Genomic DNA, 17,737 nt, shown 5'->3' with positions numbered 1-17,737 from the left:
ATTATTCATGATACTATATATTTTTATAGATATTACTACAGTATGTGAATACATTGAAGGCTCTCGGATCAATAATGAAAAAATGTTTTATTCACTCCTTCGGGGTCTCAACTTAGTGTTGGAAGTTAGAATAGTAGAATACACAAGGTGCAATTTTGAAATTTGGTTGTACATCAACAGTTTTTCTATGTCAATCACTGATAGTCATTCAATTAGCCCATGTCAGCTAACATTTTTCGATTGGTAGCGGCCAGCTATCTAAACTTAGTAATCATGGTTGAATTACTGGCTGGGGGGTGGGGGCATTTGATTTTGTTAGTCAGTCTCACTCAGATATCATTTTAAAAACTGCAAACATTTCTCTCCATCGTATGGAAAAATGTGTAGAATTGTAGGAAATTAGCTGTAAAACATGGTGTATGCATGGGTATGCAGTTCAGATGTTTTGTGGCCCCCACCCCCATCAAAGTTGCCCATCCATGCAGTAATCTATACAATAAAAGTGTGTTTGATGTGCTTATAGATGTGTAATCTATGCTCTGCTATGCAGCTAATGTAGACAACTACATCTGTTTTTTAAAAACACTCTATTTCATATACTGTCATATTGAGAAACAGGACATTTTCCTGGGTCTATCCATGTTATGATTGCTTATAGAAAAAGAAAAGTGTTACAGTGCACTGTAAGTATGTCATAAGCCACTATAAATACACTCATAAGGCCTTATACATGTGTACTATCATACAAAGTCTTACTAAATATGACATTACAAATATGAATGTCAAAGATGGTGTTAGGTGAATAATTGCTACCAGGTCTGTGGTCTTTACAACCATAGGAGTTGGCTATACAGAACAAACAGATCTGGCACCAGGCTAGTGAATAACCGTTTGGCTTTTGTACCTCAGGAGGTGAAGATCTCCTCTGCTCCCTTCCTACTGCTGAGGATCCCGTCTTTGAAGATCAAGACCACCCTGAGGAAGGAGACGTTCGAGGTCAACCTGAAGTCAGAGGTTGACCTCTGGCACCTCATGGTCAAGGAGATGTGGGCTGGAAGGAAGATGGCCGACGACCACAAGGTAGTATGTCAAAATGTGATTGGAAAATTTGTTAATCTGTCTCTGGGTGCGTGTCAATTTATATATATATTTTTTACTGAATTGTGCACCTGTTCACTACTTCCCACAATTCTAGGAATTGGGTTGGTGAAGGCATGGGCCTTATTTCACCATATGTCTTTTACTGTACTAGATATTTCCTTTCAAATCCATAAATGGAAGTGAACAAGGACATCCTTGGGGTGGAAGGAGAGATAATTGGGACATAGCTTCTCTCTCTATCCCGCTCTGCATACGACTATGTATTGCCGTATGGCCAGTATGTAGCTACACTGTGAAGGGAGTTTTTCTTTAGCGGCACAGATGGCCAACATTAGCACTAAAACCATTCTGTCCTGATCCCACCCTGGGCCTCTCTGGCAGATTGGACTGTAGCTCAGTGGGTGTGGTTGACATTCCATGTAAGAGGGGGAGCTATGGAGTTTCATATGGGCTTGGCTCTATTGTTCAGCCAGTCCAAAGTCTGCACCACTCTCCAGCCTTCAGTTTCCCCTATTAAACTGCATGAAACAACATGGACGCTTCTGGCCCCCGGCCCATCTCACTTCATGTATTGTCGTCTTCTCTGTTATCACTGGAAAGACCGCATTTCCCAGGGTTATGTTCTGTCTTTCTCTTTAATTAAGGCCTCATCCCCTGCTGCCTCCAGCTAGCCTAGCTCCGGATCTGTTTGTGCTGTCGTGGCATGACAGTAACTACACTAGACAAGGAGTTGGTAAGACCGCACCAACAGATCTGGCACCAGGCTAGCCTCCCCCAACACATGGTTCAGATGCCATGGAGTTACCGTAAGAGCCAGTTGGTCTGGTTACAAACTACTGGCCCTAGAGATATTTTGCTTTCTATTCCTCTTCTCTTTTTCATGTTGACGTCAGCATGATGTCATGGGAAACAGACTCTTGTACATCTGGAGCATAGAATGTTTGACGTTCATCATAATTCATATACTAATGAATAGAATCTCAAATCTGCATTGTTTCTCGCTCTTCCTCTCCTACTCTCTCTCCCTCTTCCTTGCTCTCAGGACCCCCAGTATATGCAGCAGGCTCTGACCAACGCCCTGTTGATGGATGCAGTGGTTGGCTGTCTGCAGTCACAAAAGGCCATTTTTGCTGCAACCAAGCTGGCACACTTTGACAGAATGAAACTGGAAGGTATGGCAACTGAGATATTTGTGGAGCTATGAATTAGGTTTAAGCAGCTTGTGTCTCCCAAAGTTGATATTTTTACATGACAAAAAGACACTGGAAAAACATCAGATCATACCAAAAAATCCACAACATTTTAGATCATTGAAATGAATAACTTTACAGAAATGTTTGTTTTTCGGGAGATTTTTTTATACATTTCAAACTTTGACCTCTGACCTCTCTCCATCCTGAACAGTCCCGCTGATGGTCCCTAAATCCACGTCAGAGACCCTGAAGCACAAGATCAACCCTTCCCTGGGCCTGACTAGCCCCCAGGCAGTGGATGTTCTGCTTTACACCCCAGGTAAACTCTCAGGCACGCTTTCAGTCTCAAAGGAATGTGTCAGTCATGACATCAGACACCGTTCCTGTTCAACAAACTGGTAACACTACATATCTATAGAATGATTTCCCAGTACTATAAACACCCTACAGGATGCTCAGTAAGTCACGTAGGTACTGCTGGTATTTCCCATTCAACCTAAACTCTCCTCCAGTCTAGGACATACCACGTACCCTCACACAGTACTCCTTAGATCATGACTGTCATGGTAGTACACCTCATCTGTGTTCTGTAGTCGAGGTATTGCATGATAACAACACCCGAGAGTCATGTTGTCTGTGTCCTAGTAACATATGTCACACTCCAGACCTGGTTTCAAATACTATTTAATAATCCTTCAAATACTTTGTGTTTGTTTTAATCTGCCTTGAGTGCCAGGTGCGTGGGGTTTGCACTTTTGTGACTATTCAATTGGTTCCATTACAACAGGCAAGCTCAATCAAGCATAGCTTAAGTATTTTAAATGGAGTTTGAACCCAGGTCTGTCACACCGCTACTGCTGCTTGGACAGTGACGGTGTCAGGTTACAGGAGGAGGCTTGGCAGAAAGGGCCAGAGGCGTTTTTATTTTATTTCACTGCCTCTTAAACAAATAATGAGGCACAGCTTTTCCCAACTCATCACCACCAACCACTTCCTGTTTTGTTCCTTAGTTTCATCCTTAGGTTCATGCAGTGCTTACTGATAGTAGACTCATATAATAGTCTAAATAGAATCACTGTGATTGTTCCTCCTACTCAAACCACAAATGTTTATATTACAGTTGAAGTCTGAAGTTTACATACACCTTAACCAAATACATTTAAACTCAGTTTTTCACCATTCCTGACATTTAATCCTAGTAAATATTCCCTGTCTTAGGTCAGTTAGGGTCACCACTTTATTTTAAGAATGTGAAATGTCAGAATAATAGTAGAGATTTATTTCAGCTTTTATTTCTTTCATCACATTCCCAGTGGGTCAGAAAGTATACATACATACACTCAATTCGTTTTTGGTAGCGTTGCCTTTAAATTGTATAACTTGGGTCAAACGTTTTCGGGTAGCCTTCCACAAGCTTCCCACAATAAGTTGGGTGAATTTTGGCCCAGTCCTCCTGACAGAGCTGGTGTAACTGAGTCAGGTTTGTAGGGCTCCTTAATCGCACACACTTTTTCAGTTCTGCCCACAAATTTTCTATAGGAATGAGGTCAGGGCTTTGTGATGGCCACTCCAATACCTTGACTTTGTTGTCCGTAAGCCATTTTGCCACAACATTGGAAGTATGTTTGGGGTCATTGTCCATTTGGAAGACCGATTTGCAACCAAGCAATATATCCACATTTTCCTGCCATCTATTTTGTGAAGTGCACCAGTCCCTCCTACAGCAAAGCACCCCCACAACATGATGCTGCCACCCCCGTGCTTCACAGTTGGGATGGTGTTCTTCGGCTTGCAAATCAAATCAAATCAAATTTATTTATATAGCCCTTCGTACATCAGCTGATATCTCAAAGTGCTGTACAGAAACCCAGCCTAAAACCCCAAACAGCAAGCAATGCAGGTGTAAAGCACGGTGGCTAGGAAAAACTCCCTAGAAAGGCCAAAACCTAGGAAGAAACCTAGAGAGGAACCAGGCTATGTGGGGTGGCCAGTCCTCTTCTGGCTGTGCCGGGTGGAGATTATAACAGAACATGGCCAAGATGTTCAAATGTTCATAAATGACCAGCATGGTCGAATAATAATAAGGCAGAACAGTTGAAACTGGAGCAGCAGCACAGTCAGGTGGAAGTTGAAACTGGAGCAGCAGCATGGCCAGGCAAGATCATGGCCATGGCAAGCCTCCCCCTTTTTTTTCCAAACATAACGATGGTCATAATGGCCAAACAGTTCTATTTTTGTTTCATCAGACCAGAGGACATTTCTCCAAAAAGTACAATCTTTGTCTCCATGTGCAGTTGCAAACCGTAGTCTGGCTTTTTTTATGGAGGTTTTGGAGCAGTGGCTTCTTCCTTGCTGAGCGGCCTTTCAGGTTATATCGATATAGGACTCGTTTTACTGATACTTTTTTATAGATACTTTTGTAACCATTTCCTCCAGCATCTTCACAAGGTCCATTTCTGTTGTTCTGGGATTGATTTGCACTTTTCGCACTAAATACGTTCATCTCTAGGAGACAGAACGCGTCTCCTTCCGGAGTGGTATGACGGCTGCATGGTCCCATGGTGTTTATACTTGCGTACTATTCTTTGTACAGATGAACGTGTTCCCTTCAGGCGTTTTAAAATTGCTCCCAAGGATGAACCAGACTTGTGGAGGTCTACAATTATTTTTCTGAGGTCTTGGCTGATTTCTTTTGATTTTCCCATGATGTCAAGCAAAGAGGCACTGAGTTTGAAGGTAGGCCTTGAAATACATTCACAGGTACACCTCCAATTGACTCAAATGATGTCAATTAGCCTATCAGAAGCTCCTAAAGCCATGACAATTTTCCATGCTGTTTAAAGGTATAGTCAACTTAGTGTATGTAAACTTCTGACCCACTGGAAATGTGATACAGTAAAATAATCTGTCTGTAAACAATTGTTGGAAAAAGTAACTCGTCATGCACAAAGTAGATGTCCTAACCAACTTGCCAAAACTATAGTTTGTTAACAAGACATTTGTGGAGTGATTGAAAAACAAGTTTTAATGACTCCAACCTAAGTGTATGTAAACTTCCACAGACCTTACACTATCTGACACAGTGAGATGTTTGATTCTGACTTCTGTATTAATTTCACATCTTGAACATCTCACATCACTCGTTTGAATCGGCGTTGTTTTTCTCAGACTCATTTGTACGGTTCGTGTTTTCACTGGGCACATCGTAAGAAACATGCTCTAGTCTCCAAGGCTCCTCAGTCCCAGCACTCTGTGTAAAGGAGCCTGTGTCTTTTTTATTTGATTTAGTTTACCTTTATTTAACTACGCAAGTCAGTTAAGAACAAATTCTTATTTTCAATGACGGCCTAGGAACAGTGGGTTAACTGCCTGTTCAGAGGCAGAAGGACAGATTTGTACCTTGTCAGCTCTAACCACTAGGCTACCCTAGTGACATCAAGGAACCAACAGCAGCTTCTTTGTTTAACACCGTGTCCCTTCTCCCTACTCCTTCCCCTGGTCCTCTCACAGACAGTGGTGTGTTTGTCTGAGCCTTCCCCCTGATTGGTCCATCTGTAACCAATTAGAAGGGGGCATGGTAGTGACCATGGTACGGGGCCTGGACATGACACTCTAGGCCTGTGGTTCACAAGCCTCTTCTCGGAGACACCCAAGACGTTCCATATCTTTGAACAATTCCAGAGCTAGCACACCTGATTCAACTTGTCAACTAATCATCAAACCCTTGAATAGGTAAATCAGGGGAGCTAGTTCAGGGCTACAACAAACTTGTGAAATGTCTAGGTGGAGAGGTTTGAGAAGCACCGCTCTAGGCATTAGTAATAGTGCTACATCAGCTCAGAGCACCGTTGAAGTCCCAGCTCACTGGGACTAAATGTAGGTCACTTATGTACTCTTGGACAGAGTCCAGATTCCCTCCTCCCCTCCTTTCTGTTCTGTTCATCACTCCTCCCCAAGAAAGGGAGGATGTGACACATCAAGTTCTTTTCTTTTTCCTATTATGATTTGAAAAATAAATGTTAGGCCGTAAGAGGAAATGGAACAGCTAGGCTGAAGGAGGACAGATTTAGGTTGTATTCCGTAATATGGATTGATGTCTGAAACGTTCCATATGTAAGCCATTGTGTAACTAAATGTTTACACTTCTTCAGTGTGTGTGTGTGAGAGAGATTCACCTATGCACATAAGACACTAGATGTATTAGAATATACGTATTTATTATAAATGAAGAATATTCAATGCATTTCAGCCTCAGCCTTCATCAGGGATTTTTTATATTTTTAACTTAACTGTATACAGTGCATTCGGAAAGTATTCAGACCCCTTGACTTTCCCCACATTTTGTTAGGTTACAGCCTTATTCAAAATGTATTTAATTAAAAAAAGAAGATCTACACACAATAGCCCATAATGACAAAGTTTTTAGACATTTCTGCAAAAAATTTAAAACATACCTTATTTAAGTATTCAGACCCTTTGCTATGAGACTATAAATTGAGGTCAGGTGCATCTTGTTTCCATTGATCATCCTTGACATATTTCTACAACTTGATTGGAGTCCACCTGTGGTAAATTCAATTGATTGGACAAGATTTGGAAGGGCACACCCTGTCTATATAAAGTCCCACAGTTGACAGTGCATGTCAGAGCAAAAACCAAGTCATGAGGTCGACGGAATTGTCCTTGGAGCTTTGTTTTTGCTTTGTAATTATGGGCTATTGCATGCATGTTTAGGGCGGGGGGGGACTATTTAATCCATTTTAGAATAAGGCTGTAACATAACATTGTGGGAGAAGTCAAGGGGCCTGAATACTTTCCAAATGCACTGTAGTTACCATCTCTACTAGTCAAGCCATGAGCTACTTACTGTATTTGAATCAGACCTACAGTATAAAGACTTTTTCAGCATATGAGAAATATTCTGCCATGCTTGTAGGACAATATAAATAGATGCATAGAAAATGCAGATTCAGGGGTTCCTGAATTCAGCAATATTTTTGTTCACATTCTCAGGCCAGCTGGGCGTGTCGTCTGACTCTGAGGGTGATGGGAACCCCAAACTGTGGTGTGCCCTGAGTGACGGGAAGGTGGTGGTGTTTGATGCAGCCAGCTGGTCCATGCAGCAGAACCAAGTCCAAGTGGGAACTTCACGAGTGGTATGGCTGTTTATGTGGAATGGGGATGGGACCACTATTTTAAAGGAGTAGGCAAATTGAAGGGAGGAGGACAATTTATAGAATTATCAAAAAGCAGTAGTAATTCACTTACCACATTTAGTTGTCTTCTGCTTGGTCCCATTTGGCTATATTTAGTGTTTGTGTAGATGAAAATAACTCAAGGGATTCTGCTGACCCCTGGTGGGTACAGTATGTTATGACTGAAATGACCTGCTTGGACCTGCTTCTATGTTTTTGAAATTGTGTTTTATGTCTGAAATGTCTTGGTGCCATGGTTTGAAATAGGCAGGCCACCTGGTTTGAAATAGGCAGGCCACCTGGTTTGAAATAGGCAGGCCACCTGGTTTGAAATAGGCAGGCCACCTGGTTTGAAATGGGTAGGCCAGCCTGTCTGGTAACATGGTCCTGAGATTCCATGTTTTGTTGTTTTGTCCAGAACTGCATGCTGGGAGTGGACCGGCAGCAAGTGTGGATTGGCTCCCAGGATTCAGTAATTTACATAATCAGCACCCGCAGCATGTCCTGTAAACAGCAACTGACAGACCACCGCAGTGAGGTCACAGGGCTGTCCCTAGGGGAACGCAGCGAGAAATACAGGTGAGGGGTGACGATGACATGCAGTTGAAAACTATCCGGCTGGCTTAAACTTACAGTAATGTTGATTAATGAGCACTGTCCTTGTAAAATGAAATGTAATATAGTGAAGTTAAACATACAGCTACTACTGGCATCATATCCACAGAGAGAGCTGTCTTTTTAGGACCGCATGATAACAGCATCAATGAGCAGTCCCAGCTCGAAGTAAAATTGTTTTAAGTATAACATCCTTTCTTTATGCCTGGGTCGTGTTCATTAGGCACCAAAAGGAGGACAATGGACTTAAGCAGGAAGCGACTATCTGAACGTGTCCAATATGAAATGCTCTTTCCCGTTTTTTAAAAACATTTCGCCACTGTGTGCCACAATAAACATGACCCTGCTGATTTTTCCCTGTGGTTATGAATAACATGAATCTTTACCTGAACATGTATTCCCTGTTGCAGCCCCAAGGTGGCATACTCCTGCAGTGCGGAGGGTGCAGTGATAGTGTGGGACGTGTCCACGTTACAGGTCAGGAAACGGTTCCGGGTCTCCTGCGACCGTCTCCAGTCCGTTCAGCTCTGCAATGGAACCCTATGGTGCTGTAAGTACACGTACAAGCATAAAAATAGGGTACTTAAAATAACTTCTGGTTGTACTATACTACTGTGTATATATATTTATTTATTTTTATTTCACATTTATTTAACCAGGTAGGCCAGTTGAGAACAAGTTCTCATTTACAACTGCGACCTGGCCAAGATAAAGCAAAGCAGTGCGACACAAACAACAACACAGAGTTACACATGGAATAAACAAACAAACAGTCAATAACACAATAGAAAAAGTATATGTACAGTGTGTGCAAATGACGTGAGGTAAGGCAATAAATAGGCCATAGTGGCGAAATAATTACAATTTAGCAATTAAACACTGGAGTGATAGATGTGCAGAAGATGAATGTGCAAGTAGAGATTCTGGGGTGCAAAGGAGCAAAAAAACAAAAAAACAATATGGGTATGAGGTAGTTGGATGGGCTATTAACAGATGGGCTATGTACAGGTGCAGTTATCTGTGAGCTGCTCTTACAGCTGGTGCTTAAAGTTAGTGAGGGAGATATGGGTCTCTAGCTTCAGTGATTTTTGCAATTCGTTCCAGTCATTGGCAGCAGAGAACTGGAAGGAAAGGCGGCCAAAGGAGGAATTGGCGTTGGGGGAGACCAGTGAAATATACCTGCTGGGGTGGGTGCTGCTATGGTGACCAGTGAGCTGAGATAAGGCGGGGCTTTACCTAGCAAAGACTTATAGATGACCTGGAGCCAGTGGGTTTGGTGATGAATATGAAGCGAGTGCCAGCCAACGAGAACATACAGGTCGCTGTGGTGGGTAGTATATGGGGCTTTGGTGACAAAACGGATGGCACTGTGATCGACTGCATCCACTTTGCTGAGTAGAGTGTTGGAGGCTATTTTGTAAATGACATTGCCGAAGTCAAGGATCGGTTGGATAGTCAGTTTTACGAGGGTATGTTTGGCAGCATGAGTGAAGGATGCTTTGTTGCGAAATAGGAATCCGATTCCAGATTTAACTTTGGATTGGAGATGCTTAATGTGAGTCTGGAAGGAGAGTTTACAGTCTAACCAAACACCTAGGTATTTGTAGTTGTCCACATATTCTAAGTCAGAACCGTCCAGAGTAGTGATGCTGGACCGGCAGGCAGGTGTGGGCAGAGATCGGTTGAAGAGCATGCATTTAGTTTTACTTGCATTTTAGGGCAGTTGGAGGCCACGGAAGGAGAGTTGTATGGCATTGAAGCTCGTCTGGAGCTTTGTTAATGCAGTGTCTAAAGAAGGGCCAGAAGTATACAACATGGTGTCGTCTGCTTGGAGGTGGATCACAGATGACAGATGGATTCTTATTGATAGTTTTATTTGTGATTTGGGAATGTTATTCCTCCTACATCATTCAGGTGCCAGAGACTGCATTATGGAGGTGTGGAAAAATGGAATGTTACATCGCAAGATCTCCCTTCCTGAGCAGCTCTGTGGCTCCCCAACTGCCTTCAGCAGCCTCCTGCTCTACCATGAGGTGGGTAGTGTCTGTGGTCATATAGAGATGCACAGTGCATTCGGAAAGTATTCGGACCCCTTTTTCCACTTCCCCCCCATGAATCTTCACACAATACCCCATAATGACAAAGCAAAAACACATTTTTAGACATTTGAAAAGCTGAGATCACATTTACAGAAGTATTCAGACCCTTTACTCAGTACTTTGTTGAAGCGCCTTTGACAGCGATTACAGCCTCGAGTCTTATTGGGTATGACGCTACAAACTTGGCACACCTGTATTTGGGGAGTTTCTCCCATTCTTCTCTGCAGATCCTTGGGATCGGGTTCAAGTCCAGGCTCTTGCTGGGCCAGTCAAGGACATTCAGACACTTGTCCCGAAGCCACTCCTGCGTTGTCTTGGCTGTGTGCTTAGGGTTGTTGTCCTGTTGGAAGGTGAACCTTCACCCCAGTCTGAGGTCCTGAGCAGATTATCATCAAGGATCTCTCTGTACTTTGCTCCGTTCATCTTTCCCTCGAACCTGACTAGTATCCCAGTCCCTGCCGCTGAAGAACATCCCCACAGCATGATGCTGCCACCACCATGCTTCACCGTAGGGATGGTGTCAGGTTTCCTCCAGACGTGACATTTAGCATTCAGGCCAAGGAGTTCAATTTTGGTTTCATCAGACCAGAGAATCTTGTTTCTCATGGTCTGAGACTCCTTTAGGTGCCTTTTGGCAAACTCCAAGTGGGCTGTCATGTGCGTTTTTACTGAGGAGTGGCTTCCGTCTGGACACTACAATAAAGGCCTGATTGGGGGAGTGCTGCAGAGATGGTTGTCCTTCTGGAACGTTCTCCCATCTCCACAGAGGAACTGTCAGTGACCATCAGGTACTTGGTCACCTCCCGGGCACAATTCCCTTCTCCCCCGATTGCTCAGTTTGGCTGGGCAGCCAGCTCTAGGACGAGTCTTGGTTCCAAACTTCTTCCATTTAAGAATGATGGAGGCCACTGTGTGCTCGGGACCTTCAATGCTGCAGAAATGTTTTTGTACCTTTCCCCAGATCTGTGCCTCGACACAATCCTGTCTCAGAGCTGTACGGACAATTCCTTTGACCTCATGGCTTGGTTTTTGCTCTGACATACACTGTCAACTGTGGGACCTTTATATAGACAGGTGAGCTTTTCCAAATAATGTCTAATCAATTTAATTGACCACAGGTGGACTCCAAGTTGTAGAAACATCTCAAGGATGATCAATGATGCACCTGAGCTCAAACATTTCTAAAAACCTGTTTTCGCTTTTTCATTGTGGAGTATTATTGTTTGTAGATTGAGGGAAAAAAATATGTAATAAATTTTAGAAGGCTGTAACAAAATGTGGAAAAAGTCAAGGTGTCTGAATACTCTCCAACTGTACTGTGTGTATATATCTCTATCCATCTATCTATACACACATACTGAGTATATAAAATGTTAACACCTGCTCTTTCCATGACATAGACTGACCAGGTGAAGCTCTGATCCCTTATTGATGTCACTTGTTAAATCTACTTCAGTCAGTGTAGATGAATGGGAGGAGACGGGTTAAAGAAGGATTTGAGACATGGATTGTGTGCCATTGAGAGTGAATGGGAAATACAAAACATTTAATTTCCTATGAACAGGGTATGGTAGTAGTAGGTGCCAGGCGCACCGGTTTGTGTCAAGAACTGCAACGCTGCTGGGTTTCTCACGCTAAACAGTTTCCCTTGTATATCAAGAATGGTCCACCACCCAAAGGACATCCAGCCAACTTGACACAACTTTAGGAAGGATTGGCGCCAACATGGGCCAGCATCCCTGTTGAATGCTTTCGACACCTTGTAGAGTCTATGCCCTGACAAATTGAGACTGTTCTGAGGGCAAAAGGGGGTGCAACTCAATATTAGGAAGGTGTACCTAATATTTGCTATACTCCATGTATAGTCACAAAGGCAATTCAGTTGATATAAAACACTAACATTTTATTCCTTTTTGAACAACCCCACGTGTGTGTGTGTGTGTGTGTGTGTGTGTGTGTGTGTGTGTGTGTGTGTGTGTGTGTGTGTGTGTGTGTGTGTGTGTGTGTGTGTGTGTGTGTGTGTGTGTGTGTGTGTGTGTGTGTGTGTGTGTGTGTGTGTGTGTGTGTGTGAGTGATGAGCTGAAATAAAATATCCTCAATTTTCCATACACACACACAAAGCTTATTTCTCTCAAATTTAGTGCACAAATTTGTTTACATCCTTGTTAGTGAGCATTTCTCCAAGATAATCCATCCACCTGCCAGGTGTGGCATATCAAGAAGCTGATTAAAAAGCATGATCATTACACAGGTGCACCTTGTGCTGGAGAAAATAAAATGACACTCTAAAATGTGCATTTTTGTCACGACACAATGCCACAGATGTCTCAAGTTCAGGGAGTGTGCAATTGGCATGGTGACTGCAGGATTGTCCACTAGAGCTGTTGCCAGATAATATAATGTCCGTTTCTCTACCATAAGCCGCCTCAAACGTTGTTTTAGAGAATTTGGCAGTACGTCCACCCGGCCTCACAACCGCAGACCACGTGTTCCCACACCAACCCAGGAACTCCACATCTGGTTTCTTCACTTGCGGGATTGTCTGAGATCAGCCACCCTGACAGGTAATGAAACTGACGAGTTTTTCAGTCTGAAATAAATCCCTTTTTTGGGGGGAAAACCTCATCCTGATTGTCTGGGCCTGGCTCCTAAGTGGGTGGGTATGGTAAAAGGCAGACGTGGGACCAAGTCATTGTTTTACAAGTCATAAGTAAGTCTCAAGCCTTAGCACTCAAGTCCCAAGTCAAGTCCCAAGTGAAGACAGGCAAGTCTGAGTCAAGTCTCAAGTTCTAAACTTTGAGTTTCGAGTCCTAAACCAGTCATAATGTGCTCTTCACCAAATTTAATACCATTTCATATTTTTAACAAGAGTAATAGTTAGCATATTAAATTTACGCAATTCATGAATGCTTTTAAACATATATTTATTGTTTTCCAAATAAACTTTATATTTCCATGGAAATAAATTAAATTACCTGCTTGTCAATATGACAACAAAAACAAAATATTGTAGTGCTCTCTCTCTCTAGATATACTCTAGACACCTAAAACAATCCTGCCATAAAGTTACAATAATTTATTAAAAGGTACATCAAAACAACTGCTACTGAACTTCAAGTAGGCCTACAATTTTCCACTGGCCTGAATGTCTGTGGAAAAAAATACAGATCCAAAAGATGGGAGATAAAACCTGCACTGCACCCCCCCATATAGCGATCGAGGATCGCTATGGGGCGCAATCGGGCGACGTAGGCTTGTACACAATCGCCCAACCTTAACACACACACACACAACCTCTCTGTGTGTGGTTACAGTAGGCTAATGTCAATGGTGTCAATGGTTTTAGGAACAGCAGTTGTAGCTAAATCTTAGGTGTGTCTTTCCAAGGGCTCCATTTGAATTCACTCGCCGACTTTCCTCTGCCACACGCAACTTTTTCTCCGTTGGCACAGTTTGATTGGCTGCTGTCCGATTCAAACTGTAATCCGTTAAATGAGAGTTGATGCGCTGCACACTTTTTTTAATAGCATAATTTTGTATATATTTTGGCTTGGAGGGTATCAAGTCAGTTTGAGTCAAAAGGCTCAAATCCAAGTTAAGTTACTAGTCATTGGTGTCAAAGTTGAATTGCTAGTCTTTTTTGATTTTGTTGAGTCTAAAATCGTCATTTGTGACTCGAGTCCACACCTCTGGTAAAAGGTGCCAGGCGCTCCGCTTTGAGTGTGTCAAACTGAAATGTGTGTATATATATTTTGCTTATTTTATTATCTCAAATGGAATAATGATGAGGATCAAAGATCATACCCCCAAGACATGGTAACCTCTCACCATATCTGTAATCCTGGTAGCTTCTACATTTAAGGTAGAAGTCTTCAGATACATCGACTATTCTTATTTACAATAAAAGTGACTCCAAAATGACACTATGCATTATTTACCATTCATTTCTATTGGGCAAACCAAATCAAACAAACCAAATGAACTGCAAATGTATCCAAGTTTGAGAGTCAAAAGCTTGATTAAGTCATTGCAAGCTAGGAATATGGGACCAAATACTACACTTTTGACTACATTATCTATAAGAATCTTTAGGGGCTGTCAATTTTTAATCCTACCTTTTTTTTTTTTTGAGAAAAAAAAAATTACCTGTTAAACAATATCTTTCTCTGAGCAATTGTATTACGGTAGTATAAAATAAAATTTCCTTTTTTTTGTTGCATACAATAACTCAGTATTTTATTTATTTTATACTCTATTAATTGCTCATCTTTTTTCAAGGGTGTCAATCATTTCAGACCCCACTGTATGTACATAGTATGTCATAGTTTACATACAGCCTACTACGAGGTCTGGGCTACTTTGACATGGTATGGGAGTGATGATTGGAGCCGTGTTGTGTACCGTACGTGTTTCAGAGGGAGCAGCTGTGGACGGCCTGTATAGACGTAGGGGAGCTGTGTGTGTGGCACCTCAGGGAGCCCACCAAGCCTTTCCAGAGGATCCAGCTGCCTGACTGTGCAGGCGTCACCTGCCTTATCAAGGTCAAAAACCAGGTGAGATTGTCTGTAGACTGTACTGTAGGAGGAAAATGAGTGTGCTTCTATTCTACTCTACTGTACTTTCTATAAGATGGCATTGCTTGGATACTCCACTGGATTAGTTACATTACTTAGTTCTGTATTAAGGTATTATGTGAAAGTTTAACCTAGGTTTAAAGTATTAACAGGCCCAAATCACCATGGGTTCCCTTTCCCGCTCCTTTCCCGCCTTTTTTCCCCGCTTTAAACAAATACTGACTAGATCATTCCTATCACAATGCACTCTGTCATGTCAATTGTCAATTCAGCATGTCTTAAAACCAGAAATGAGATGTGTCCTTTATTTCATCACCATAATCTGTTAACCGGTCCTGTCAGATCTGGGTTGGGGGCCGAGGGTGGAGTTCGGGGAAGTCCAGGGGGAAGATCTACGTAGTGGATGCCCAGCGACACACGGTGGAGAAGGAGCTGGTAGCTCACACAGACTGTGTCCAGGCACTGTGCTCCGCAGAGGACCGCTATGTGCTGAGTGGGGCAGCACGCGAGGACGGGAAGATAGCCATCTGGAAAGTGGAGTAACTTGAGTGGAAATTCAACACTGCCACCTGGTAGCTGGGGGTCAGAACAGGATCATGTTCAGTAGGCACCAAACGGTAGAAAACGGACTGAAACAGGAACTTGTTCAATAAGAAATGCTCATTTTTGTTAACCATTGAAAATTGTTTTGCTAAGGTGTGCCCTAATAACCCAGGTGATTATGAACAGTTGGGAAATCAACTCTTGTCATGATTTGTGATTGCCTGTGGATGGATGACCAAACCAAAGTTCACCTGATTGCATAGGATGTCTTTTAATTGATGGAATAAACTTTCCAACCTATAGTTTTAAACGCATGTATCTTATTGTTTATGTTAAATGGAAACTATTTAGGTATTGGTTTCATTAGTCCATTGTTGATATAATCCCAACATGTTTTGAATATCAGAAAAACATTTTTCAAGATATTTAATTTAAAAAATACAGAAATACTGCCGTTGTGATGCATTTTTGGACTAGATCAACAATGGACTAATGAAACAAATACCAAAACAGTTTTGGGTGTCATTTTCCTTTTAAGCGGTACACTGCTTATTGTATTATTTACATCAAAGGAGGAACCTTAGATCTTTTTATATTGGGATGCTTCACAAGTTACTCACATTAAATATGAAATACTTATTTGGATGTATGTGCTTTTTCTTCTAAATATGTTTTTGTATGTTTAATACACTCAACCCAAACTATGCATTTTAGTGTTATTAAAATGTTTAGTAATGTATTTGTCTCAGTCTTCATATAACATGACACAAGCTACTTCTTCTAACATTTTAAATGAACAAGTGAAATATTTTCCATTAATATTAGTTTCTTGTATGTTCTTTATAGTAGTATATATTGTTTTGTAATATGCCTTTTTCCACCAGGGGACAGTACAGCCTCTATTACATTTTAATTCACATCCCAGAACTGTCTTCTGTAAACTGTTTGTGTAGGCTACATGTCATGAGATTGACATTGTAATGACATACTAAATACTTTAATTTCTCTATATAGCGATTTGGTGGCACAAGCTTCCCCCTAACATCAGGACAGCAGAGTCCCTGCCCAACTCCTGAAAATCTACAGTACCTTTTCAAAAAGTATTTTGATTCATCCCACAGCACAACAACAATATTCAGCTATAGTACCATTTTTTTATTCTTGAGGATTATAACATTTTAACCCTCTTGGCCCATATATAATCAGATGTAATAATTTGGCTGCCTTCATGCAGTAATCTTTATTCAGATTTGTATTAAATCCCGTTAAGGTGTCTACAGGCAAGCCCGTATCTACATCATCTGAGAATCCTCTCATTAATCACACCAGCAGATGGCAAAATCATCATCCAAATGCCAGAGTATTCCAATTTTTATTATCTAACTGTTGCCAGCTCTACAAATATAAATCCCTCTCCTCTCTGTGTTCATACAATGCAACACATAAACAATCACAGACCACATTTTAAATCCAGCTGTAGATTAGAGATGGGGGATTTTTAAAAACAATGTTTTTTGGTCATAACTACAACTTTGCTATGAGTTGTAGTAATTGAATCCAGGGCCGTTTAAGACCTTTTGAGGTTGAATCTATAATACTAGGATTACATTACACAGGGGCCCTGTTGAATCAAGCATCTATACATAAAGTCATTTAGCAGACACTCATATCCAGAGCGACTTAGTCACAATTAGGGTTAAGTGCCTTGCTCAAGGGCATAATTCAACAGATTTTTTTTAACTAGTCAGCTTGGGAATTTGAACCAGAAACCTTTCGGTTACTGGCCCAGTGCCGGTAGCTACTATGGGTAGGCTACCTGCTACCAACCCACAGACTGGGTGACAGCAACAAGATTAGTCCAACACACATCATGACATCATTTATACACACGTACAGTATATAACAGGAAGACTCCTCCCCTCACAGACATATCAATTCCCAGAAGAAGTATTGTGTGTGTGGGCTGGTAATGGCTGTAGCAGAATAAGTGGTAAGTTATCAACAACATCAAACACATGGTTTCCATTCATTTGATGCCATTCCATTCGCTCCGTTCCAGACATTATGAGCCATCCTCCCCTCAGCAGCCTACACTGTTCCCTACACAGTGCACTTTAGATCTGGGCCCTTGTCAAAAGTAATGCACTATATAGGGAATAGGATGCCATTTGGGACCTAGCTACTATACAGAGTAAGGTCTGGTTGCTGGTCATATAGTGTTGCTTCATAATGGCTGATAGTGGGGGTGTTTTTTCACAGACTATTTGTATTTACAGTAAAAGGCCATGAAATATTGAAGATAAATCCCTAGCAAAACTGCATTACCAATTTACCAAACCATTATGTAAGATGGTCTTGGAGCACCATTGTCCTGACCTGGGTCTCTGTCATTTTTCTGTAAACCTGTTTTCTGTAAA

The 17,737-nt window shown here is 41.8% G+C and overlaps 1 protein-coding gene across 6 annotated transcripts in view; it reads left to right on the top strand.

Moving 5' to 3' along the window:
• dennd3a (DENN/MADD domain containing 3a) overlaps positions 1 to 16,059 on the top strand; it is a 45,724-nt gene extending 29,665 nt beyond the window's left edge. For 5 of the 6 annotated variants that reach the window (XM_024395417.2, XM_024395415.2, XM_024395414.2 and 2 more), the window contains 9 exons: positions 910 to 1,080; positions 2,144 to 2,273; positions 2,506 to 2,613; positions 7,308 to 7,450; positions 7,908 to 8,068; positions 8,515 to 8,654; positions 10,019 to 10,137; positions 14,619 to 14,756; positions 15,120 to 16,059. In XM_024395417.2, coding sequence (XP_024251185.1) covers positions 910 to 1,080; positions 2,144 to 2,273; positions 2,506 to 2,613; positions 7,308 to 7,450; positions 7,908 to 8,068; positions 8,515 to 8,654; positions 10,019 to 10,137; positions 14,619 to 14,756; positions 15,120 to 15,320 — 1,311 coding nt within the window. In that variant the 3' untranslated portion in view covers positions 15,321 to 16,059. Of the gene's footprint in view, positions 1 to 909; positions 1,081 to 2,143; positions 2,274 to 2,505; positions 2,614 to 7,307; positions 7,451 to 7,907; positions 8,069 to 8,514; positions 8,655 to 10,018; positions 10,138 to 12,645; positions 12,768 to 14,618; positions 14,757 to 15,119 lie in introns of all 6 variants that reach the window. The other variant, XR_006080492.1, reaches the window with a different exon arrangement.
• The last annotated feature ends 1,678 nt before the right edge of the window (positions 16,060 to 17,737 follow it).

Source organism: Oncorhynchus tshawytscha, linkage group LG31 (assembly GCF_018296145.1).
Source record: "Oncorhynchus tshawytscha isolate Ot180627B linkage group LG31, Otsh_v2.0, whole genome shotgun sequence".
NCBI lineage: Eukaryota > Metazoa > Chordata > Actinopteri > Salmoniformes > Salmonidae > Oncorhynchus > Oncorhynchus tshawytscha.
The sequence above is the reverse complement of the archived record's forward strand: the minus strand, read 5'-3'. Positions and strand labels throughout refer to the sequence as shown.